General features: G+C 40.1%; 1 protein-coding gene across 1 annotated transcript in view; it reads left to right on the top strand.

The window, feature by feature from the left end:
• b3gat2 (beta-1,3-glucuronyltransferase 2 (glucuronosyltransferase S)) overlaps positions 1-25673 on the top strand; it is a 77453-nt gene extending 51780 nt beyond the window's left edge. The window contains exons 3-4 of the mRNA XM_049600398.1: positions 12812-12960; positions 25559-25673. Coding sequence (XP_049456355.1) covers positions 12812-12960; positions 25559-25645 — 236 coding nt within the window. The 3' untranslated portion in view covers positions 25646-25673. The remainder of the gene's footprint in view (positions 1-12811; positions 12961-25558) is intronic.
• The last annotated feature ends 576 nt before the right edge of the window (positions 25674-26249 follow it).

The following is a 26249-nucleotide window of genomic DNA, read 5'->3' as shown; positions in this document are numbered from 1 at the left end:
AAACTTATTTAGGTTAACTGTAGTGTAGAAATAAAAAGAAAAGTATGATGACTGTTAGTTATTTAAACAGTATATTAACCTAAATACACAATACCAAAAAATGTAATGGTGAAATCCCATGGTCCATGGTGGGACTTTACATTTGAACAATTTTCTATTTCTTAATTATTTAGTGAAGTACATTTAAAAAACTTAAAATTGAACTTTACTTTTCTGTTATTGTGAATCCAATATTTGTACAGATTGTAAAACGACAGAAAAATACATTTTTCAGACCATTTCTGTGGAGAGAGTTGGTAGAGCTGAACCATCTGAGGAAGGCCTCAACATGAAAGACTCAACATGTAGAAAGTCGTGTTACAATATAAACAGTGCTATTGGTTTTCCTCGGACCCTGGGTCTTTTTTGACAGTATTGCTCCATAATTGAGGATGTATCTTATCAGTGTAAACTGCCAAAATGTATATGTTACCTAGAGGCAGAGTGGTACCATAGACTTCTCGGCTCTGATTGGTTGTTTTCGTTCAGCAAATGGGATTAGAAGCACTAAAAGGAGGCAGAGGAATATTATTTATTTCACACATTATCTGTCTTGTGTACTGTCAGGATGTAGTAATAGTTTAAATCAAATATGACAAAGTTATTTTTTAAAAAGTTACCACTGAAGCTTTACTCCCTACTTCCTTAACTACCAACTATTAATCAGTGCCTTCCGCATTTATTAATTTCTTTTTTTTTATTCTGCTGATAGACTGAGAAGATAAGGAGGTAATGTCTCTAATGTCATCCGTAGGCATACAGACATAGATGCTCGGATTTGGGTTTTCTCGCTGACCTCAAATCTGTGGGATCATCACCAGATGCACACTGAAAGAAGTGAGATTTGCTAATGGGACCATCCTAGTAGAAAATAATGCATTTACTGCATCCTCTGTGGGAAGTTGAACTGTTATTAAATAGACATGGGTGCAGATCTGATGACAAGTTTGGGGGACACACAGTCAGTTGTGATTTTTTTTTTTTTTAATTGCACGCATGCAAATCATGCCCACAGAGCGCTTGAGATTACCAGCATATTTCACAATTTCATAGAGGCTCATCACCATCACCAAGTCATTCAAAAAGCACTACACAGAGAATCATATGCTTACCTTTACTGTTTATTTCTCTTAAACAGCCAATAGTTTCTGACCTGCTAGTTTCAGGGTCTCAGACATGTTATGTCCACTCACGTTCTCATCTCTCACCTCTCACAGATTCCCAATTCTCCTCATCATCTTCCCTTTCTCCCAGTATATGGGACTACTGTATACATAAGTAGATATGGATGGTTATCAGAATATGAGCCCCTAACTGAGCTTGGTTAAACTAACTGATCATGTTTTTACAGAGCCAGAAATGCTAGTATTAGTACAGTTCTAAGAGCACAATAAGTACTTACAAGTTACACAAGTTGACCCCCCAAAAAATCAGATTTATTTAAATAAATTCATATCCATTCATTAATCATCTTTATAGGAATAAATATCCCAAAAACAAAATGTCCCCCCCCCGTCCCCGAGGTTCCCACTAGATTTTGCCTCAGTTTGCCAGGCACTTCTTTTTTTTAAAGATTATTTTTATGGGCTTTTTGCCTTTATTGACAGGACAGAGAGTGAAATGGGGAGACAGAGAGAGAGTGGGGACTGACATGCAGCAAAGGGCGGCGAGCCAGATTCGAACCCGCAGCCGCTGCAGCAAGGCAATGCCTCTGTACATGGGGCGCCGGCACTATCCACTACACTACCGACGCCCCAGCCAGGCACTTCTTCCCATGTTTTTTTATGGTCACCTGTCAATCAAACTGTGTGGGTGCTACTATCTGTGACAGCTTTCTCCTGAGATTTTCACTTGTCTTTATTCACACAACGCAGGAACCTGTCTGCCAGAAGGGTTTTGTCAGGAAACATGACCCTGTGTGTTTGGAGGAGCAGATATACAAGTTCCCTCAAGTGTGTAACACTGCAGTAGACTCACTGCAGTGTTACATGGACAGGTGACAGAGGTTATATAAACAGTTCATTTATCATAGGCTTATGATTTTAATGTCACAGAGTAGTAGTTGTTGAGTGTGCTCATATCTGGTTTTGCCCTGGAGGTAAACTCTTTTGTGTTTTGTATGAGCCTCTGAAATAAAAATGAATCACAGAGCGATGGGATGGAACAGAGGCAGGGGGACGCTATGAACAAAGAGAGGAAACAAAAATAAAAATTGACTGCATGCTCCTATGTAAACCTAGAGGACAACAGAGTGGTCACATGGTTCCCTCAGGCTACCGAAGCTTCAGGTTACACTACAATAAGACAAATCAATAAAGCACCAGAGGCTGTGACGGGTATCAGTTTCTCATTTCTTGTGTTTCTTTAATCTTCTTTGAATCTCTTGTCTTCCAAACCTGACTTTTCTTTCCCTATTATGTGTTGTTCCATGTTGGATTGAGAGTTTTGATGGGTGTAATGCAAAGTCAGATAATGCAGTACAACACTGAAATATAACATTTATGTGTGTTTTGTGAGGTCATTCAAATCAAAAGGGTTTTTTTTTCTCTTTTATCACCTTTAGCTCAGAACATCTCAGGGGGATTTCCTGTGTGCACGTTAAACACTTCACCCATTATATTTTAAGATGTGTAGAGCTGGAAACCTTGGCCTTGTGATGGTGCTGGAGGAAAGATCAGGTGCGCCCTGAAAACAACCCCAAAAAATAGGAAATCCAGACATTACTTTTAAAGCTAACTTGTTATTGATCAAAGTGCTGACGAATGGCAAAGTTTGACCTGGTGACGTTGCATGGTGAAGAGTCAGGTGGTCCCCAAAATCGGGATAAATCATGATAAATTACGGAAGACCAAGGATATCTCTTTGAAGGTAAACTTCAATGATTTTGCACTTCAAAGGCTATTTACAATCCGGTCTCACTCCAGTGACATCAAAAACTGACACTTAGGCAGTGAATTCCAGCATCAGATGCAACAAAAAAAGCAGCCCTCTCACATCAACATGATAAGTGGCTGGTTGCCATTATTGTTTAACAGCACCCTGCAGCATCTTGGGGAAGCAGTGGACAACAGTGAAAAGGCTGAACTTGACGTTGTATCCCAGAACGTCAACAAACAACATACCCAGTACCTTGCACATAATATCTTGACGTGGAAAGTCCATGGCCAATTGTTGACATGTGATGAGATCGGAGTGGGAATGTGTTCACAGAGGTCGTTATGTGCCATTTCATATGTGAAAAGTGTTGTATAATACTTTCTGCCAGGGGGAGCTGTGTGAAGTCTGATCAACACAAAATGCCTCAAGTGATGTCACTTAAATGTCAAATTGTTGGCATTGTACGTTTCTGCAAACTGCAGATATGTTACCTTTGTACATTATAATATAGTGGATATGTTAAAACTTTATGTTGCAACAACACCGTGGTAAATATGTGGTTAGTTCTATATCCAAAACACATGAGGCATGGACACAACCCGTCATGTCGGTGGGGTGGAATGTGTCTTTCACCTGTTACACAGACTGTCTTTGCAGTATGTTGTTGCTCCCAGCTTCACTGTGCGTAGTTTTACCAAGTGACAAAGCAGCTGGTTATGCAGGGTTTTGAAGCTTCGGGTATATTAACTGGTACTGAACTAATCCACTGGATTGATTAACTGCATTGATTTGACTGATTTATTTTCAAGTGACATGTAAAAACAAGGTTGCTCTGCTGCTTCGCATTGCCTCTGGTACGATGAGGTATACATGTGAATCCTTTTAAAACATATAGTACAAATTTTTTTTAGACAGTTGTGTACTTCATAACAGTTTGAGGTCTGCAGAGCCATGTGCAGAGAAGAAAAAAAAAAACAATGTAAAAATAGAGAAGGGCCAGCAAGCTTGGTTTCTGTGGTCAGCGTGGCAGCTTCAGTTGATTACACTGGACACACTCTGCTGTGGCCATGCTGGGACAGACGTGTCTGATCAGTTGTTAGGCACAAAAAACATTTGGTTAGGGTTAGGAAAAGATCATGTTTCAGCATAAAATACCAGGTTTTGGGTGCACAATCCCTGCTGGAAAAGCAGCAATGTTTTGGTAAAAAACAACCACTTTTGGTGCCACTATCCCCGGTGGACAGACAGCGACAGGTCACTAAAAAAACACCCATGTTTGGGAGCTGAAAAGCCGAGGGAAACACAGCAACAGGTCCCTTAAGAACACCCATATTTGGGGGGCTAGCGTCAATACGATATGTATGAAACATGTAAAGGTAAGAGTTAGGAAGAAGTGATCTTACCAGACCACTCCTCATCTCTGCTTGAGGCTACATTAGCTGCTGCTAGCTTAATAACCCTGAATTTCTGACTGAATTGTTGGCGGTTTAGTTGTGTTTAGGTGCAATAAGATCACATGAATTGTAAAAAAAAAAAACTAGGCATACGGATCACGACAGTTGTAAAATACCTCTAATTTCACTTGTTGATAACTGACTGTAGGGCCCAAGTAATGATGAACTACAGGCACATATTTCTCTCCAAAGAGGGTAATGTGGCATTCAATAGATACATACAGCCAAATAGGTCAACCAGAGTGGGTCAGGAGTAAAGTGGGACAGAGTTAGTGCAGAGTCTGGACAATAGCCTCGTGGGCAAACATGGCTTAGATAAGCTGTGAATCTCCATATCACCGAGGCTGGCTGCGGGTTAGAAGATGTCTATCTTGTAATTGCTCTCATATCTATCTGCTCCACCTGAGCTGCATTCATCTCTGTTATTAGCCTGCGGTATCACACACAGAACAGTAATGAGCTTGATACCAGAGTAACCTAATACTTGTATAGGTATTATACCAGGGTCTGTGTGTTTCTTTGTGTAGGTGTAAGGCATTGTGCAGTGCTGGGAGTTTGCTTATGGCATGCGAGTAAAAACTCTTTTAGTATAATGGACTTTGTTTAATCTTAAAGGGATCAGATTTTTTTAAATTGGGTTGTATGAGGTACTCATCCATTGTCAGTATATTACCCACAGTAGATGACAGTCGGTGGGGAGCAGCAGGCTGGAGTACCACAATAGAAGCTACAGTAGATGTACTGCTTAGGACAGGGTTAGCTGCAAAACATATTTTAGCCACCTAAATTAAAACCTTAATGTCAGGCCAAGTGGACACTATAATGAGAATATTTTTATCACTTTACTGTGCGATCAGGCAGTCTCTTTTCTTTGAAGCTGCATTTTCTCAACTATAGAAATTGGGTATTCCTATGCATAGGCACAACTTACTCACTGTATTACACAACAGATCAGCTGTTTGGTCAGACTTTCAGTGGTTTCTGTAAATAAAAGAAAAATCCAGTGATGATGAAATCCACTTGTCGCCACCACTGTGGAGACAAGAGGATAACTTTATCAAGGCTAGATCATTTCAAACTGGACAATGCAAACATTCTAAATGGGTCCAAGCATATTTCCTGTTGGAATGTTTGTTAATCCAGTTGCTGACAGGAAGTAAACAGGGACCAAATCTGTTGACCTAGCAAAAGGATACCAATGAAACAGTCTATTGACTGAATTAGTTTGTTTTACAGTAACCTGTAAAAAAAAAAATCCATCCATCCATCCATCCATCCATCCATCCATCCATTTTCATCCGCTTATCCAGATATAAAGTACACCAGACGTATCTCTCCCCGGCAATGCTTTCCAGCTCCACCTTGAGGATGCTGAGGCTTTTACAGTCCAGATGAGATCTATAAGGTAGCTTATTCATTAGTGCGGAACATCTAAATTCTTTTTGTTTTTAACATGAGTATGAGCGAGTATTTATTAGGCTTGTCCACAATGTGTTTATTATGCTGTGTGTATTTGTGTATTTTTGTACTTTGTGTTGCTCCCACTGCTGCGAAACTAATTGCCCCACTGGGGACAAATAAGGCAATTGATTGATTGATAAATCCCTCTACCATGTTCTGGGTCTGCCCTGGGTCCTCCTACCACTTGGATGTGCCTGGAACACCTCCAATGGGAGGTGCCGGGGGGGCATCCTAACCAGCTGCCCAAACCACCTTATGACGCAAAGGAGCAGCAGCACTGCTCCGAGCACCCCCGGGATGTTCTGAGCTCCTCACCCTATCTCTAAGGCTGAACCCAGCCACCCTCTAGAGGAAACTCACTTTAGCCGCTTGCATCTGCTATCTCATTCTCTCAGTCACAACCCAAAGCTCATGACCATAGGTGAGGGTTCGTGATTCAGCCTATACAGAAGAACTTCTCAGAGGGAGACTGAAGAGGATGAAAGACAGCGTTGCATAGGTATATAGAGGTTCTACGATTGAGAAAATATTGTGCCAAAAAAACATATTCTCAAGATATCTATTTATCAATTAAACTGATATTTATTCTTTGGGTAGGCCTTCAAATGGCTTAAATATGTTTTGCAACTGCCCCCCGTCCACAGCAGCACATTGCTTAGCTTCTGTGGTACTCCTGCCTGTTTCTCCAAACTAAGAGCATGCCTTCTGACATCTACTTTAGGTAATACGCTGACTCTGGATACAAAAAGTACCTCATATAACCCTACTTTAAAAAATTTGACCTGTTTCTTTAAAATGTTACTGTAAAATATAGTTGTTATCAGTTTAAGTATAACCTTTAGCCTGTAAACACTGGTTAAGTGTGAGTCTTGCTCTCAGTCTCACCTTGGTATATATATCTGTGTCTGTAAATGGGAGCGAGTATACAGGGTTGGAATGTGTTTGTGATGGCTGACCTGACCTTAAATGCAGCAGACTTAAGCCTATAGGAGGATGATAAGCCAAACTCATTTGCATGTCTACATTTTCTTTCTGTGTGACCCGCGCTGACACTCACATTACTCAGAGGACTGCTGTCTGCTGGCCATGTGTCAGTACCTCAGAAGAACTGCAGCCTAGAAAATGCAGTTCAGCCAGGGGGAGAGGGAAAAGAGAGGAGGCGAGGACGGTGAATTACTTGGGGTAATTCACCACCAGTGCTAATGCACTGATTGCCAAGGCGTGCCACCCACTAACGATTTGCATAAATAAATATTCAGTAATTATGCTGAGACCTTGTGCATGGAGGATCGCAGCAGTTTCTGAAAATATCCTCCTGTCACGCTCTAAACTCGAAACTTCAGCATTCCTCGGAGAAATGCTGCTCTGCTTAAATACATAACTACACCTACACATTCATGCTGTCTTGATGGGGCATTTAAGGACCGTACCAATATTTTAGCCCGTTTATAACAAATTACATAGGCTTTAAATTACACCATAGTGTTTGGATTTTAAATGTGTTTTTACTACCTTCCAGACAGCCACTGGTTTCAAGTTGAAAATTCCAGGTATGCATAATAACTTGCAGAGACAACACTGTGTCAGGTTGAGTTTTTAATTAACGTACATTATGTCCTTGAAAGGGAAGCACATTATAAGACGCTTCTGATTTAGTTATTTCAAGTATTAGTGTGGAGCTCCAACATCCAAGACTTTAGATTCTGGCTAAACCAAGGAGTTAACTCCGGGTCTGAAATGTGAAGCCACTGTGGAAGTGCCTTAAATCTGCTTTCATTCTAATGGCCAGCAGGGGGTGACTACACTGGTTGCAAAAAGAAGTCCAATTGTATAGAAGTCCTCGAGAAAATGGCCCTTCTTCTCACTTGATAAAACCTCCTGAGACCCAAGTGTTTGTTTGGTTCATTTTCAATTTCTCCTTGGGATTAGTAGAACATCATAAGTACAAAAAACTGAGCATTGTCTTTGAACAGGAAGCAGTTTTTTAAAAGATACTGTCCTCATGTGGGAACAATGGGTTTATTTTTAATAGTCACCAGTGTGTAATAAAGTATAAAACTTTTTATTTCCATCCCTGAACATTGCTGTGCAAAACAAGATTACAAACAATGCAGTATATCTAAAAGCGTTCTGATTTGTTCGTTATGTAACTCTGCATGAATTTTCCTTGCTCCATATTTCAAGCTAGGAATTTCCTTTTTGTCTGTCAAAAACAGTCTGTTACACCTAACTGGCCTTTAGGAAATGCTGTGAAATACAATATTAAAGTCCCAATGTCCTCAAAGGATAACTTTCGTATTAACGGCACTGTTGTTAAAACTGGTCAAATTTGTATGCTAAATCAAGCTGCAAACATTATTTAGTATATAAACAAGTTCCAACCATGAAATTTAATCACGTTTTGTACCTTGTTCAATTTTGTGTCTGGATTCGTTTGTGGATTGACTTGGCAGAAATAGATGCAATCTTCTTTTCACACAGATTAAGGTATTGTACTTTTTCTACCACCACATAAAAGTGTCCACAAATGAGGACAACAGGTCTACGTTAAGTAAAATAAATCATAAAGTGGAGCAAACCCAAAGTGTAATGTCCTCATCTGTGGACACTGGGTGGGAAACATCAGTAAACAGTTTCCTGATGAGTTTATGGTCTCAATCGATAGTTTCAAGTCCTCTGCAATACAGCATGGTGCTCATTTTGCAAATTATGGTCCCATTTACAGTAAAATAGACTGTAGAGCAGGGGATGCTACTTAAGATTGACAAGTCACTACCACGGTGGTGTCCTCAGGGTTGTCAGTCAGCTCCACCCCTCACTTCTCCACAGCTCCACCCTGTCATCAAAATATAGTCATTTCTGGTTTTAAAAGACCAAGATGAGGGCCAAAAAGCCAAGCTGGGGACTTCAAAGCACTTGTCCACAATCCCATGTGTGATGTCACGGTGGCAATGTCCACTTCTTCTATACAATCTATGGGGCAAACGCCATTATTTAAAGTACAAAAAACCACATTCCTGCTTGCACCATGGATGTATAAAGAGTACTGGATGTAGCCTTGGAGGTGGAGCCGTGTTTATCCCTATGAAAGTTGGTCATTGATGCATGAAACCAAAAGATTTGACCCATGGGGTGTAATTTTATATCTTTCGCATTGTTGGGCCTGTAGAGCAAGCACATTACAGACGTCTGCTGGCTGAGCCAGCTATACTTCAGGTTTAGCCCTCCACTAACTTTAATGGGGATAAAATTATTTATTTGTGCTGTTCCTCTAACCTTTCTAAGTGTCATAGGACCAAATAGCTAAAATCCAGATAATAAACAAACTGTTTTGAGGGGGTTGTGACACTCAAAAAAATGTATCCACTGATTTTGAGATGTCTCTTTTACAATGAAAGTCTATGGGAAAAAGTCTTTTCGGGCCCAATGGCATCACATAACAGAGCTTCTTGGGGACCTAGATTGCACATGCTAGGTTTAACAGAATAGTTAAAATTGCATTTAAACTTTATCTAACTTCTAGCAGTACACATCATGAATACATTATTGTTGCACAGTCATAGGAGAGAGATTTTTGTTTTAATCTAGCTTGTGAAAAATGACTTGCCATCTCGGACCACCCCAGTCAACCAACTGATGCAAGAGTGATATACAATGCGAGCCAATACCGCAGTTTGATTGTACTTGATCTTTATTCTTTAAGCAGAGGAATGTGGTGAAAATGGTGGATCAATGGGCAATGTGAATGTCAGTCTCTTTCTCTGCTCTTTATTTCTGCCTCCTGACTCAGTAGGAAGGCTGAGATAGTTACTCAGCAGGCAGAATGAAGGAGAGAAGGTACTGATGGGATTTGTTTTCAACCCAGTGGGGATGTCCTAAGGCTACAGTGTGGGGTCTTAAAGGGAATTGCCACAGAGGACAAGAAACTATAAGACTTACAGTATGTTGTCTTCTGAATGTCTAGCTAATGTTTGTGAACTCTGACTGGAACATACAGTCTGATTATGACATTAGAGCTAATTCATCAATGTATAATATAAGTTCAGTTATTTTACAACACTGAGATAGAGTTGTGTGTCTGTGTATCATGTGTACATAATACGTAGGTTACGCTAATGGTGTAGCTCCAGGCAGTCTTGGTGGGTTGGCCAGCAGTCTTCCACTTTCGTCAAGTCTGAAATATTGGATAAAATTATTTGTTGGATCACATAAAAATTGACATTCACGTTTCCCATACAATGAACTTTAATAATTCTCTGACTATTTAGTGCTATCAGCCCAAAATGTCACAGTACTTTGTGTTTAGTTCTAATTAGCAATCGTTAGCATGCTAAAACAATAAACTACGATGGAGACCAGCACTGCCCGCTAAATATCATTGTGAAAATGTTGGCATGCTAACAGTAGCATTTCACTCCCACCGCAACTACTTAAAGCACAGCATCATAGAGCTGCTAGTTGGATCTTAGACTCTTAAGATAGTCCTACACAGGCCTAACTCAGGCCCCCAGGGAGTGTGCCAGACTTTTAAGCCAATTTTCGTAGTGGCCAAACAGTGGAATTACAACTTCCGGGTCTGTCACATGATGCCATTGGGCCCAAAAAGACTTTTTCCCATAGACTTACATTGTGAAAGAGACATCTGAAAAACAGCAAATACATTTTCTTGAGCATCACAACCAATCGGCAACCTCCAGGACTGAGAAATAAAGCCAACAGAGAAGTGCCAAAAACTGAGGTTCCATTTTCCAATTGTGGATGAGCCAATCATCCCAGAGTCCCGTGTTAAAATGCCCAAACATGTTTACAGCCTGGTACAAATAACAGTTTGGGTCTCTATAGCTAAGTCATAAGTCATATCTACCCCTCCACAGCGCCAGCCACTTCTGGCCTATCCTGGCTCCAAAAAATCAAGATGGCAATGCCCCTGATGTCAAATTTGAGGCTTCAAAATGGGAGTCTACAAACCAATGGGTGACATCACAGTAGCTACCTCCATTATTTTTACAGTCTATGATCAGAACCCATGTGAAATGATTAATTTTACTATCAGGATTTGATCCATTCGGTCTAATAACATTTGTAAATTCTAAAAAGGCCACAAGATTAAATCATTTTATCCCAATTTAAGTGAGTGTAGCACTCTATGGGCCCAATAATGTGGAAGCAGTGCTGATCATCTGGGTGATTTTTTTTTACACAGCAGCTGAACATTTTTCTCTTCATGAGCCACTGAGCAGCTTTCAGAGGAATGAACGGGTTTCCCCCTCCAACACAGGTCTCTTTACACACCCATGGACTACCTACGATGTAGGTCTTGAAATTTCAAGGAAGTTAGTCTTGGACTCACCCACTGATATCATACTGTAATGCTGGATGCATGAATTATTCATAATGAGTCATGTTTTATATCATATCCCATAATAGTGACTGTGTTTACTTTATTTCAATTTGTGATGCAGAGCAAATGTGGACTACTTACATACCTATAGAACTGGAGTTACATCAAGGTAACTTAACAGGTTACTCCACTTTGTCTCATTACTGAATGTGGGACAACTGCTGTGCTGAGTTCAGTGATCATGATGAGCAGGTTTGCAGCTTTGTTAGATGTGTGTTAATGTAAAGGAAGTAGACTAATGAGAATCTGCCTTCAGCTAACTTAATATAGTCTTCACTATTTCCACACCAGAATGTGAGAGCATGTTTGATTTATCATTTTATCATTTATTTGGGACAGCTCTTTTACATTTTGGAAGATGGAATAATAATATTGTCTTAGGTTAATAAGTTGATAATATGCTTTTAAGTAGGACCAAATGGAGGAGTAACTATTGAGTGATAAACAGACTGTTTATTGTGAAACTCAGAACTCTTAGAAGCATCACATAGAAAAAGCACTGCAAACTAAGTGAGCAACTAATGTTATACACATTTAAATCATTTCTAAACTGAGGGCAGATTACCAGCATTTGTCAGCTTTAAAGGAGGTCTGACAATCATCAGTTTACTGTGTTTTAATAACAACTTGAGGCAGTTAGAGATCCACAGAGGCCGGGGTCCTGAATTTTAAGAGTATCCATTAATAAAAATGGAGAATTACTTAGTGCAGCAATAACAAACATGCTGAACACAGACAAACTGCAGACTATGGCAGGAGAATGGAGGCCAATACCTTATTGCCAGACAGAAATATAACTGAATATTTGCCACAAAACTGCACTCTGAAAAAGGACTTGGCAGGGTGACCATTTGGAAACAGTTATATATTTATATATACAAATATATATGCATATGTAAGGATTTCTTACCTGGTACTCTGAGCATGTTGCTTTGTCAGTAAAGGATAAGCGAGATGGAGGCAAACAGATGCAAAAGAGACACATCATGTGTAACCTTCAGACCTCTAGCTCCAGGGTCAGACAACACATTGGATGTGTGAATGACGTGTTCTCCACACATGTTGATGGGAACAAGGTTAAGTACGGCAGTAACGGATTAGCTTTAGCTTTTGTGTTTAGTTTGTCAACATTCATCTCACAATCTGAATCTCTTTTCTACCTCGAAATAATTATTTGTGGTTGTGCGACAGCTAATGTCTCCCAAAGTAATTCGTCACATTTTCTGCCACTGTTGCCAATTTTTCTAATCAAGTAGATTAAATCTGGTTGCAAGCCAGCCATTAATCCTCACCTCGGCTACAACACACTGGCATCACAAGCGTTTTGATTTCCCTTTGACTTTCTGGTGCTTTCCTTCTCATCTATAGTGCAATTATCACAGGAGAATGGCAGACCCCTGTGGTAAAGGAATTTCATATCAGCCATATCATAGTCATTAGATACACTAATGCACTCTATCATTTTCTGCTGTGATTATAATAGACTCATAATGTCCTTTTAATCCATGCTGGCTAACCTTCTCCCCCTTTCTCCGTCTTTGCTCCCTCACTTCCTCTCCTTCGCCCCTCTCTCCCTCAGGCTTTGCGGTGAACCTCCAGGTGATCCTGGCGAACCCCCGAGCGCAGTTCAAGCGACGCGGATCTCAGCCGGGGATGCAGGAGTCCGACTTCCTCAAGCAGATCACGAAGGTCACCGAGTTGGAGCCTAAGGCCAACAATTGCACCCGGGTCAGTAACCAGCTGCTGTTATCACCATGGCAACAGAATGAAAATACTTTTATCTATGAAACAATGCAGGTCAAGGGTGCTGCTTACAGAAGGACCATAACTAATTGTGAAAACACAAAGGTGTACATACATTTAAGTTCAATATTCAGACATTCAGGGAGGGTTCATCCTCAGTGACTAACTCAGATTCAACTAGATTAGTTGTGCAGTGCAGGATGAAACTTGACAGATGTTCCACAGGTGTTATTTCCTTGCACAACTTCGACTGAAAATGAATGAACTGGAGTTTAGGACTGTCTCTGAAATTCCATGCAAAAATGACCAGAAGAGTTTTACAGGTTTTTGTGAGTAACTTTCCCTTTTTTGTAGACACTTCAAACCAACTTTACTTTCATCTCATGTTAATGTATTAGTTTTAAATCCCCACAGTCCACAGGCCATTGGCAGTGGAAATGTGGCTTCCAGGTATACCTCTTTTTACACATTATATGCATGTAATTAAGGCGTAGCACAGGATCAGTTATAGTACAGTGCCTCTGGAGTGGTTTGAAGGTTTAGTGCCTTGCTCAAGGGCACTTTAGCAGTTCCCAGGAAGCAAGCTGACAGCTCTCCAGCTGCCCCAAAGACTGAGCTACTGCTGCAAAAATAAAGATATACTGAGACATATACCTAATACCTACCAGACCGCTTTTTACTGCATGCACACCTTCCATTTGTATGCCTCTACACTGGCAACAGCTGTGTCCAGAGTCATTATGTTTTCATGTTGTCCATCCGTCAGTCCATCTGTCCATTTCTTGTGAATGTGACATCTCAAGAATGCCTTGAGGGAATTTCTTCAAAGGTGTCCACTTGGACTCTTTGATCAATTAATTGCCATTTGGTGGTCAAGGGTCAAACATCACTGTGATCTCACAAAGCATATCTTAACTTAGCAGAATTCATATGCTAATTATGACAACATTTCACACAAATGTCTAAAGGGATAAAATGATGAAGTGTTGACATTTTATATCCTTAAAGCAAGAGATTCACTGTAACATCATAATGTTCTACAAAAACACTTTTCAGGCTATTATTCAACTCAGCGTCATATCTCAGGAACAGAAGGGGAGACATTTGGTCAAAAACTGAATTGGTGATACTAATCTTGGGTGTCCACCTTGAAATTGTGATGATTGTATAGATCTCCTGTGCTGCCTGGGGAAAGATCTCTGTGAAGCATCCATGTTTAAGAATAAGTAGCCTCTTTGCAGCAACATCCATATTTAAAGCATTGTCTTTTATGGCTACACAGACATGAATGTAAACTGTAACTGCAACTTGAGTTGTTGAAGGATGCACACAACTGCAAGGCGGTAATTCTACTTTAAATTATGCAGTATGGACCAATAACTATTATGGCCAGTTTTCTGCCAATAGCTGCTGCTGTGTTTTTATGTTTGTTTTGTTTTTTCTTTCTTTTTTTTTAAAAATCATGGACACCTAAGACCAACCTAACCAAACTGTCTGTCTCTGCATGCAATTATGCATTATAGGCCAATATAAAGTTCACAGAGAAAATGAAGCGGTCTGTCTTCTAACAACTTTCGGGTTAAGCCTCAGTATAAATCTGAATGCAAATATGTTTATGAAAGAAACTCTTTATGCAAACTCCTTCTTTTGCACCTGCGTTGTAAGGGTCAAGGGTCGTATCTACAGTTAGATTTCATTTAAATGATGAGGCAATATGTGGGTTGTACTCTTTATGAAAGTAAAATGATTTTTTTCTGCATCACTGCTGTTTGATTATGCAGGAAAGGGTTGATCCACTATATAGTAGGTGTGTTATCAGACTGCACTGACCTGCATGTTGGAGGTGGGTGACACAGACTAGGGTTTAATAAAAACCCAGTTCTCCAACTTTTGTGTTTGTTTATTTGTGTGTGTGTGTGTGTGTGTGTGTGTGTGTGTGTGTGTGTGTGTGTGTGTGTGGTGCAGATATTAAACTGCAGTCATAATAATGGTCACATCACAGCAGTAACTAACCATGGGGCATCTCTCCCCAACTATTGACAGCATGAGTCATTCTTTAAGCTGGTGGCACAGGCTAAACTTAGACACACAGAGCTGGAATTGGATAGAAATGGCGTTATGGTGCTATCAATTCTAGTTGTGTGCTTAGACAGCTTAGATCGATGCAGCTCATCTCAAATCACCACAGCCCCTGTTGGCACTTGGTTTTATGAAGCCACTCATCCTCTTGACAACCGTCACAGAGCCGCCTTAAAGGAGTTTTTGTGAGAAATGGATTCTATTATGTTTTACCTTTAAAGGAATATGTGAACTAAACATCACGTCTGCAGTTGCTCCAAACACCACCAGGTTATTCATTTACAGGTTTTTTGTTTTTTTTTCATTTAATGAATTGCTTTCATGATACTGTTAAGGTGATAATAGCAATGGGTATGTTAATCATAGCCTCATAATCAGATTGAAGAGTCATTTCATTTGATGTCCTCATTTAGTGTGACATCACATTCATTAGCCATTTCCTGGTTGGGAGGAGGAATTATTTTGTCCAAATTAAGTGGATAAGAACCCATTTTCACATCAACTTAAGACATATGCAGATTCAGGAGTGGCTCCTTCTGTAAGTCCACTAACAAAAGCATGCATAGCTGTGTCAATCTTATTCACACTTGTTGCCATTTTTGTGGCCACTTCACGTCTGTCATTATTGACATCCCCATTTTTAATCTGGCCTACGAAGCTGTGATTGGCTTGTTCGGGAATCCTAGAGGATCAGCCTTATTGACTTTGGTGAACTGTTTTTCCCAGCACCACCTTTACCTCAAAATGGCTCATGACAAATTTTCTCGAATGTAATTGCCACATTAACATAAAATTTCCTTCACCATCAGGCAACAAAGTGATTGCTGAGAACAATCATGCTTCCAAGGATAAGCAACCCACTGTTGGTCAGGGGTACTATATTGTCAGGGATAGCTGAACAAATGATTCAGGGCCCCAACATGGGCAGGGCAGGTAAAACACATGGGATTAAAGTTATTTTTTTCTTAAGTAAATTATTATTGTTGACAGACTATTTTTTTACCAGCTGCAACAACGTTGTGATGGCTGGTATTGTTTTCAACTTGTGAGTCTGTGTGTGTGTGTCATAATGGCAAAATGACACCTATTGTAGCCGGAACTACCACAGAAGCAGTTCTGAGTATTTTGCCGGGTGTTTATATGTCTGTCTGTCTGTCTGTCTGTTTGTCTGTCTGTCTGTTTGTCTGTAGACACATTTTGTTAATGCAATAGCATCATAACTGTGCAAGATGCAGTCACAGAACTTTCCAGCTGTGTAGTTAAGATCTGAGTTTGAAGATAGGTGTGGTCCGAGCAAGGGGTCTGGAAGTGGGGGGGCAGGGAGCAGGGAAGGGGCCATTGTCCCCCTACTTACGCCCCTGGCCCACATTCCTTTTAAGTTGCAGATTGTTATATTGTGGCTGGACTAATCCTCATAACACATCAGACCACCTCACGGCACTGCACTCTGGGCGCAGGTACAGAGCATTAAGGTGAGGAAGGGCTCGCTTTGGGAAGAGCCTGATCCCTGCAGCCATGGCTGCCTTAAATAATAGGCCTCACGGAACAGGCCTGAGTGTGCACTCCTGTCTGTGTCGTTACTGTGATGTTGTCCAATTTGTTACTATGTGCCGTTGTGCAGTATATATGATGTCGTCCATGTTGTTACTGTGTGCTGTGTATTTGCTGCTGTCTGATAAGGCACAGTGCTGGGGAAAAGAATCTCCTCTCAGGGACAGTAAAGTGAAAGTCTAAGTTAAAGTTAAAGATGGCCTCTAGTTTTTTATGTGACTATTTCACTAGTCTTTCATTGGATTTAGACTGAACATTATTGTAATAGTTAGCTTGCTGCTAAACAAAGCAGCTTTGCAGTCAGGTTCATTAACAGCCACAAAGAGTAGATCAGCCCATCTGAGCTCATCAAGAGCTCAAGTAACATTTGTAGGAGTTTAAACTGAAAGGAGATTTACAGTTTTAACACTGACTAGTGCATTTTATTGTATTGTTTTATTAAGTATTATACAGTTTTATGATGCTTGTAATATTCAATATTAACAAGATAATTTTAACTAGGCCCCAAAAACAGCATGGATTTTTTCTACCTTTGTCTTTTGCCCAGGCTATAAAAAACAAACATGAATGAAATAATGTTCTATACTGTTCTGTTTCCAAGCTAAACCCATAGTAAAAGTGTTGAATGTGTTTACACTGGCTGCATTAAGCAGGGATGGGGGCTCAGTGGGGCAGAATGTGGTCATTGCCTGGACTTTTATGCTACCGGTACAGTAAAGCTCAGACGCCAAAACTGTTGGTTCGATCCAGTAATTTTAATGTGTGTGGTGTGACTGACATAGCAGCAGCGGCAGTAAATTTTTAAAAGTTTATTTTTATTTTTATTTTTTTAATATTTAGTAGATAAAGTAAACTGCAGTGAAAGGACAGAGGTGGGATTAAATAATTCAAACAATATTTTCAGTCATGGAGTGGAAAAGTGTAGCAAGCAGCTGCTTCACCTCAAATCAACAAATGTGAAGTCACAGTTTACTGTTTCGCCTTATGTCTGCAGGTCACATTGTTGCACAGTAAGTCCCTGGTGGGTTATGGGTAAATGTTTCCTGCAGGGAATAGGATAAAGACCCCCGGAGTTGCTGGATCATCACTTACAGCTGGCTGCTGCTGTGGCTGCAGACAGCTCTGTGTTGAAACTATCATCATCATTATCAGCCCCATTACACTAATGGAGGTGCCCTGCCGCTGATATTAATACAGGCCATTAGCGGGCTATGACATCATCAGTCACCACCCAGCACCGCACAGACAAGACAATGTAATATCAGCATTTATCACGTCAGCGTTACAAAAGCAGCGGGACGTGACATCATCACTCATAAAGCCACTGTCGTGCAGTTTGAAGATGTGGCATGATTCAAGACTGTTCATCCAGTGTGCACAAGTTCTTGCACAGTTAGCTGTGACATCACTGATCATAATTAATGCAGCTGCAGTGAGAAGGTTCGTGATCATAATTCGTTAATAGTTGCTGTTGTTTAATCATATTTATAGAATATATTTTAAAAAGTAATGAGTGGATAATAAAAAAACAGGTAGATAATACAAAATTCTGAAATGAAAGGATGAGGATGGAGAAATGAAGGGATGAGGGTCGAGGGATGGATGGATAAAAGGTTAGGGATAACAGGGTGAGGATTAAGGGATGAAGAATGAGGAATAAAGGGATGAGGGTTGAGGGATGAAGTCTGGGTTTCTGGGTAGCGGGCAAGTGCAATGATGGATGTGCTGGGTCGAAGGCAGGAATGCAGGAGGGATCCCGGGAGTGAGACTGAGTTGTCTCTTTGTAAACTTGGCTTTAGGATAGAGCCCCTGCTGGTTCCTGTATGCAAAAAGGAGCAGAGAAAAAAGGTGTAAGAGGCGAGAAGGGATTAGGCGGGTGGGATGTGAGAAATGCGTCGAAAAGAAAGAGAATGTATCAGGTGTGCTTAAATACTTTTGGGAGGAAATGGGATGTTTTCGAGGTGTGGTCTTTGTTCCTGAACCTAATTATGAAACTACATTTAATGTCAGTTCTTAAGTAAATCCCAATCAAAGGTTGCTAATTATTAGTTAAAAGGCTTTCATGTCGTTTCTCGTTTGTTCCCTCACTTGTTTCTCAAATCATTCACCACTGATTAGACAATCTATGACCCTCACTCCTTTCTTGATGTAACTAGTCATAAACAACTGATAAGGCATTCTATGACGTTTGAGTGGGAGTTACTCAAGAACGACGGACCTTTAACTAATAGTTAGTTCCTCATTTGTTCTACAGCAATTCCCTTAATAGTTAATAATTAACTCATTATCAACTAATAGTTAGCTACTGTATGACATTTGATTAGGAGTTACCCAAGAATGGACCATTAACTAATAGTGACACATTTGTTTCTCATTAGTTCTCTCTGCCATTACCAGTGAAGTATTTATTAACTAATGATTAGCTAGTGTAAGACATTTGATTAGTTGATTGATTACTTACTCAATAACTGATCTTTAACTTATAGCTAGTTACTCATTCTTCCTCATTTCTTTAGTGACTGCTTTTTTGTGTATATGTTGTTATATTTAGCATTTTTATAATATTAAATCATAAGTTAACACATCACGTTAACAAAACTGAAGCTTCTTTAATCCCCCCCCGCCCCCCGCAAAAAAAACTTTTACAGTGCTTCTTTCATAAAAAAAGTGACTATCTAATATCTGTTTCTCTTTCTTTGAAGAAACATGAAAAAAATCAGATAAGTCAGTACATTTTGCTAGAGCTGCAAGGATTTATATAATGAGAATAATAAATTAATAGTTTGACATTTTTGGAAGAGCGCCTGTTTGCTTTTAAGCTAAGATAAAAATCTTTTAAGGATCGATGTTGCTCTCATATCCTTCCAGTAAATATGTTGCTGGTGCCAGGTGAGAAACACCTAAAGAAACACATCTAAAGCTCACTAATTATTATAGTGGTCTTACTAATTTGTTTAATTATTAAACAAATATTCATGTTAAAATGACCATATATGGTTTTAGATTAATCTAGTCCAGCAGGTAGCCCCACTGTTAAAATATTTGGACAGAGCCAGTCTAGCTGTTTCCAGTCTTTATGCCAAGGTAAGCTAACTGTTTGCTGGCTGTAGCTTTAGATTAAATGGATAGCAAGTAAACAAACAAGTATCGTCTGAAATGTCAAATCATTGCTTTAAAGTGGACTTAACCTTACTTTGAAAGTAGTATTTTTGGGGCTACTGTTGGGGAAGCAATCAAACTACCTTTAAATCCACAGAAACATAAATCCAAAAGGATTTCCCTGAAGGGCTGAGTCTATTTCACAAGTGAATTAAACCTTTTTTTTTTTATCTTTCGAATAAACCAAAGAATTCCCCTCTAACTTCTCCTGCTTAACTAAGGTGATGATTTATTGTGGAGTAACTTATCACCTCCTGAACATCTTGTATTTGTTGACCTCCAGTGGTTTAACATTTTTCACCCAACACTTTCTTATTCCAGCTTGTCAGACACTGACGCTCCCAGGTCATCAAATGCCGACTCCTCTCACGCCCACATGTGATACCAATGCCAAAGGCACCCTTTGATAGCTCTGTGAGACACACCCTTAAATGTCTGTTTGTGACCCACAGCTGTCTCCTGGGTAAAACACTTAACACTTGTTTAAAGTTTTCAAGCGGCCGTAGTTAGATTTAGGCAGAAAACTTATCTGGTTAGGTTTGGAAAAACATCATGTTTTGGGTCAAAATAAGTACACAACCTGACGGAAATACATCACGTACATGATGTGGACGGACGTGAGTTACATAACGTTGCATTAAAAACAGCACTGACATTTGGTTTCCCGTGGGACACAAACAGCAGTCTCCTGGCTCAAAGTCTGTGTTTGTTTGACTCATCCACCTCTCCTCCTCCAGGCCCTGTAAGGACTGTCTTGCTCTTTAAACTACATCAGTTGCTCTCAGCATCTAATATTGCCACTGGTGGATTTACATTTAAATTAACTGAAAGGTGGTGTGTCTCATAGGGACTCCAAAGGGTGCTTCGGCATCAGAATGTCACCCTGAGGGGCATGACAAAGAGTCAGTTTTTGACAAGTTGGGAATTAGAATGGGCTGTCTCACCTTGCTGCAGTGAAGTAAAGATGGACTCCAGGACACTATTGGGTGTGGTTACATGTTCAAAGGAGCATATTTCTGACCACCACCAGAAGGAAGTGAAACACTGCCATTTATCCTGGTGTTAAGTTAGAATGTGCTTTAATTAGAGAATTGAACTGCTCGTTGCAAAATGGAATTTCTGCCAACTTTTAATGCCATCATTACCCACATCCAAAAATAGTCTACATAAGTAGTAATGCTTTGTGTAGTCATCATCATCATATTTTATTAATGTGAGGACAGATATGCCGTGCATTACATCATTAGATGACATAATCAGTTACTGAATATTTCTTGCTTTGTTGATGAGTGAAGCTAAATCTTGACAGAACTGGAAATATCTCTGCTTGACAGATTTAAATAACTCTTAAGCTGTGGTTATAATCTATGGCTGGCCCGAGCGGTTGTGATTGAAATGATTTGATATCCACGGCCTCTCTAACAGCTGTGACACACCCCACCCTACCTTCAGGCTCCATCCACTTTGAGGAAGGTATCTAGGATCAGATCACAGAGCCCGAATCCCAACCTTGACAATGGAGGGCAGAAATGCTCATCTGATGGCCGGGTCAGTATCTGCAGACGACTGACAGGAGCTGTAATGTAGTTAGAGCAGGAGAGTAATGGCAACAGACAGCAGTGACAGGACAAGAAAGGAGGGGGACGGCAGGAACAGATGGAGACAGATGATAGCACAGGAGGAAAAGGAGATAGAAAAGTGAGGAGGAGAGGAGGGAGAGTAAGAGCCTGCTTAGAGAAAAGGGGATATGGCTGAATTGACTGGAGGTGGAGTTAAAAAAGACAAACATAATGACACAGAGGAAAGGACAGGGACACAGGGACATCGTGCCACGGACTGAGAGACTATACTGTCGTCTATTTCATTTGCATCGGCTCTCAGCTTTCTACTAAACTTAATTTTAATTTTATTAAAGTGGCCAAATGCATCTCTAACCAGCACTAGATCTGGTTTGGGTGATCTGATCCTTAAAGCATCTTGAGTGCTTTTACAAATGGATTGGGTGCACTTTTTCTTCCCTGTTGCTTCAAGGGATAACAGTGTTTTAATACAGTTTGGGTTTTGAGATTAGGAGTTTATTTTTTGAAACAGCAGTGACAAAAACGGTTTCGAGTCCTTAAATTGCTCAGAAAAATGGAATTTTTTTATAATATCTACAATTCCACAACAACTGGGGAATATTTGTCTGCTGAGACAATTGTGTGGCACATTCAAAAGCTCTTTTTTGTGGCTTTTATTTCTTTTAGAAGATACAGAATATATATTTCTGTCACTTAAAAAAGTTACGTTCAAGGGAATAAGAGCTAACACTGTTTGTTCCAGTTAATTAATATGCAACTCATCAAGCCTGATCCTAACAAACTAACCAGTGGCCTGAGATTTTTTGGTGTGCACGACAGGCAGCAGCATTATTAAAAGGCAGCAGACAGCCTCACCACCATCCAAAATTTTCCATCTATGGTGTCAAAGCAATTTCAGTCCTTTCTCAGAATGTTTAGTGTCATGATTACCCCCTGCATTCTGATCCCAACTCTGCAATTATCGTCTTTTTGTCAGTGGACTTTCACATCTAAATATGTCATGCTAGGTAACGTCAATTTGCGCTTGTTAAATGCATTGTGTCTTTTCAAAATACACCTCCAATACATTTTCTTTGGAGGTAAAACTGAAAACTGTTGCTACCTAATGGCGCCTCTCCACAGATTCCTCCTCCTGATGGGAGAAACAGGCCTACCCTCTCCGTATGCTATTAAGGCAAAAATACTCTAACCTAGTAAAGCTTTTTGTCTCCATGTTGCCTCAGGGAGGAAGAGAAAGATAGAGCAGGAGGGAGGACAGAGAGGTAAGAACAAGAGCAAAGCTATAAGAGAAAAACTGGACGTGACGAATGAGGAAAATGGAGAGCAGAGAGGGAGAAAGAGGCTCGTGCAGGAGTAGAAAGAGAGGTGTGAGTCCAGGGGAGCAGGGAGGGCACTCTGACTGCATGATTAGTGAGCGTGCACACACGCATGTGCACACTCTCACACACATTCAGTACAATTTTCCTCCCAGCTCTGGAGTGATGCTTAAGTGGCTGCTACATTAGCCTCGTTAGATATGCAAAGCGGGCCAATTAGCAGCACAGTGTGCAGGAAGTGACATGTTCCACCTGAGGAAGCCCAGAAACAGCGGCAATGTTCACAGCCAGCAATAAATCATGCCTCTGTGAGTGTGTGTGTGTTGCTTTGGACACAGAAATGTCACACATGTGAATTATAGGCTCATTAACTATTGGCTAAAAAAAAACATTCTTACTCCAAATAACCTCACTCAAGTCTCTGAGGAATGAAATGCTTCCCTCTCTCCTGATAAATATCGTTCTTTGCATCCATTGCAGTGTTTTCTCACCAATATAGTGCTGTGAAATTGGCTCTAACACAAGACAAACAGCTGCAGTGACGTGTGTGCTGCTTTAGATGTGATCCATTTCAGGAGGTGTCAGACTTGTTTCCTGTGTATGGAATCCCTCCTGGCACACCGGTGAGTTTCACATTTGACAGCAGGAGGATACGTCTATGGAGGATACAATGCAATCTCTGTTTCAAAGAAAACAGCAGTGTCTTTCATTTGACAGATATTTCATCAGAGCATCATCAAGGAGTGACACCATAACTTCAAAAAGGCTTTCCAGTAGGGGAAACACCACTACTCACTAGCTTTAAAGCAATAGATCGGTCTTTTATTAACATTAGACAGTAGACAGTGAGTGTGAGTCACCGCTGATGTAAGAGAGGTTTCTCCCATTTTTAGCTACATGGGTGTCAGTGTGTAAAATGTCATTCAGTGGGTCGCAGATACATGTGTCAACATGTCTAGCATCCAGTGGATCTGAACAGACTCATTATCAGCTCTGATTACATGTCATTACCATCACAGGAGACACATTTGTTTTTCAGAGGGAGACAGAGACAGTGATGTTTGAAGTGCAGGTAAAATTATATATATTTGTAGGCCTACTGTTTTCAGCTGCTTGCTAATTATTGAAACATCATGCTGGTGCCACTGATGGTGTTCCCACTGTTCGGGTCGGGTTTGATTATTCTCCAGTCTATTTGGATCAGCTATCTATTATTATGCATGTTGGGTTTAAAATGGTCTTCTGGTCAAGTACCAAACTTTACTTCTGGAGGACTCTACTGGAAGCATTATGCGACAAAGTCCAACGTGGCGAGAAATAAAAGCAGCCAATGTGATCAGACGGGTTTTAAGAAGTGAACAGTTTAGTCACTTAGTATCAAAAAACACTTTTACTAAAAACACTATTTAGAAAGTGAGAAATCTCTTAAATAATCTCTGACTGTACCAGTTAACTTTGTGTGCTCAGCTTTAGTTGGTATCTCTTATAAAATATCTTTTTTGTCAAATTTGATGAAGCTGTCACTGTATCCACAATCTCAAAAAAAAAAAAAAAAAATCATGACTTGCGAATGTGTCAAGTTTGTAAAAAACACTCCCGTGGCCCTGCTGTAGAGTGAGTGACTGACATACAGCTACTTAACAGAGAAAGCTAACTAGCTCAATAACATGGCCAAACATAGGTATGATGCTGAATATATTAAACTGTGTCGACCTTGAACTAATGACTAAGGAGAAATCCGGACCCTGTGGCTGGACCAGCCAGGAACCACTGTTTTAGTGTACTGTTTTGCTGTAAAATGAGAACGTTTGCAACCCATCTTGGAAACAATTGAGCTGAAAACAAAGCACCGCCCACCTGCCAGGCCACATATTATCTCATTTTACAGCTAAACAGTACACAAAATGTTTCTGAAAACATTTGAGGCGAGAAGTAGGCAATGAAGTAACAGAATCTTGATTCATATTTGATCAGTGCTGCCGAGATTGACAGTCTGACCACAGTTCATGGGCACTGAATGACATAATTGACAGCTGCCTTAGAGACTCCTCATATGACTAAAAGTTACTTTTTAACAAAAGTTATCGACTGTATCTTTAACTACAGTAGGTCAAAGGTGAACTGGGAAGTCAGTCTGTAAACTGTGGTGGACATTTACAGGGTACAGTTTGGATATTAATTTAAAACATGTTTAACCATCTGAGTGCTTGTCCTTTCAACAGTTGGACTCTTTTTTTTAGCCCTGTTCCTTAACCTCTGCAATAAGAGTTATGTTTACATTTACTCTTTCTTACCAAAATTTATTGTGTGTATTCTTTAGGTCTAACCAATCGTATGTTCTTCTTTACAAAACATTTTCAAAACTGATTTAAAACCAAAAAAAGAAAGCTACCCTGTTTACATCCATGTTTGCTAGCTAACAGTCTTTCTTGTGTTTTGCTTGCAAATTAAATGTTTCTTTACCGACACCAGCTTTCAATCAATAGTGTGAGACCATCTACAGGAGTGTGTTTGTCAGATTAGATACAAAGAAGTGTTATGTATTAGAGTACAGTCTCATTATTACTGGTAGAAAAGATGGCCACTAATATACAAAAAATAAGATCCAGATTATAATAAACCAAATCATCCTCTAACCTGCCAGTTTCAGTATTGCATGATTTTCTAAAAGATTTTTCAGACATTTTTCTACGCTTGGACAGAAAATATCAGGTATTAGCAGCTTTAATCCAAAAATATCAAATTAAGTATTTTGGTCTTACACAGTCTCAGTAAAGCTCTGCCATCTGCCTGCATCTGCGCTGTATTTATCCAAGCATAACAGCCTGTTCATTCTTTATTTAGTGCCCAGTGTTTCCACTGTCAGCACATTTTCTCACTCCTCTTCCTCTTTTTCAGGTGCTGGTTTGGCACACTCGCACAGAGAAACCACACCTTGCAAATGAGCCCAAACATCGGAAAGACACTGTGGTCATCGAGGTGTGAGAGGAAGAGCTGAGCAGCGGATCCATAACCAGACGCTGATTGTGGCTGCCCATCATCTCTTGGCTGGGACTTACCACAGCACCCTGCTTCCTCTCCTTATGGGGTTAATACAGTCTGTTGAAAATGGACATGGACTCTGAGGAGCTGCATGATTCAAGACTTCTGGCTGTCTGTCAAACGTGCTTTGTGAGAACTGGACAACACTGAACATGTTTGTTTTTCAAACTGGGATGACTTGGACTGTTCATTTCCTCCATCCACAGCTTGTTAATGTGAAAAACTAAAGTATAAATGTTTAAAAAATACCATGTTGCTGAACTGGAAAGTGCCATGTGAATAATTAATGACATTTTAATCATTAATACATCATTGTCAAATTAACTGTGATTCCGTGATATAATTATCATACAAGCTGATCATGCCTGTATCTTACAGCAGTGGTATTGTGATGCTGTGTCTTTCACAGCAGATAAGAAGATTGATAGCAATTTCATATCTGTGCATCAAGTACGAAGCTGGTATCGGGATGCTGTTAGCATAAAGCTAGCTTAGCAGGAAGACTGTAAACAGCTAGCCTGGCCCTCTCAAAAGTTTAAGAATATGC

The sequence above is a fragment of the Epinephelus fuscoguttatus genome, linkage group LG16 (genome assembly GCF_011397635.1).
Source record: "Epinephelus fuscoguttatus linkage group LG16, E.fuscoguttatus.final_Chr_v1".
In the NCBI taxonomy this organism is placed as follows: Eukaryota; Metazoa; Chordata; class Actinopteri; order Perciformes; family Serranidae; genus Epinephelus; species Epinephelus fuscoguttatus.
Note: the sequence above shows the minus strand (reverse complement) of the source record. Positions and strands in the feature narration are given on the sequence as shown.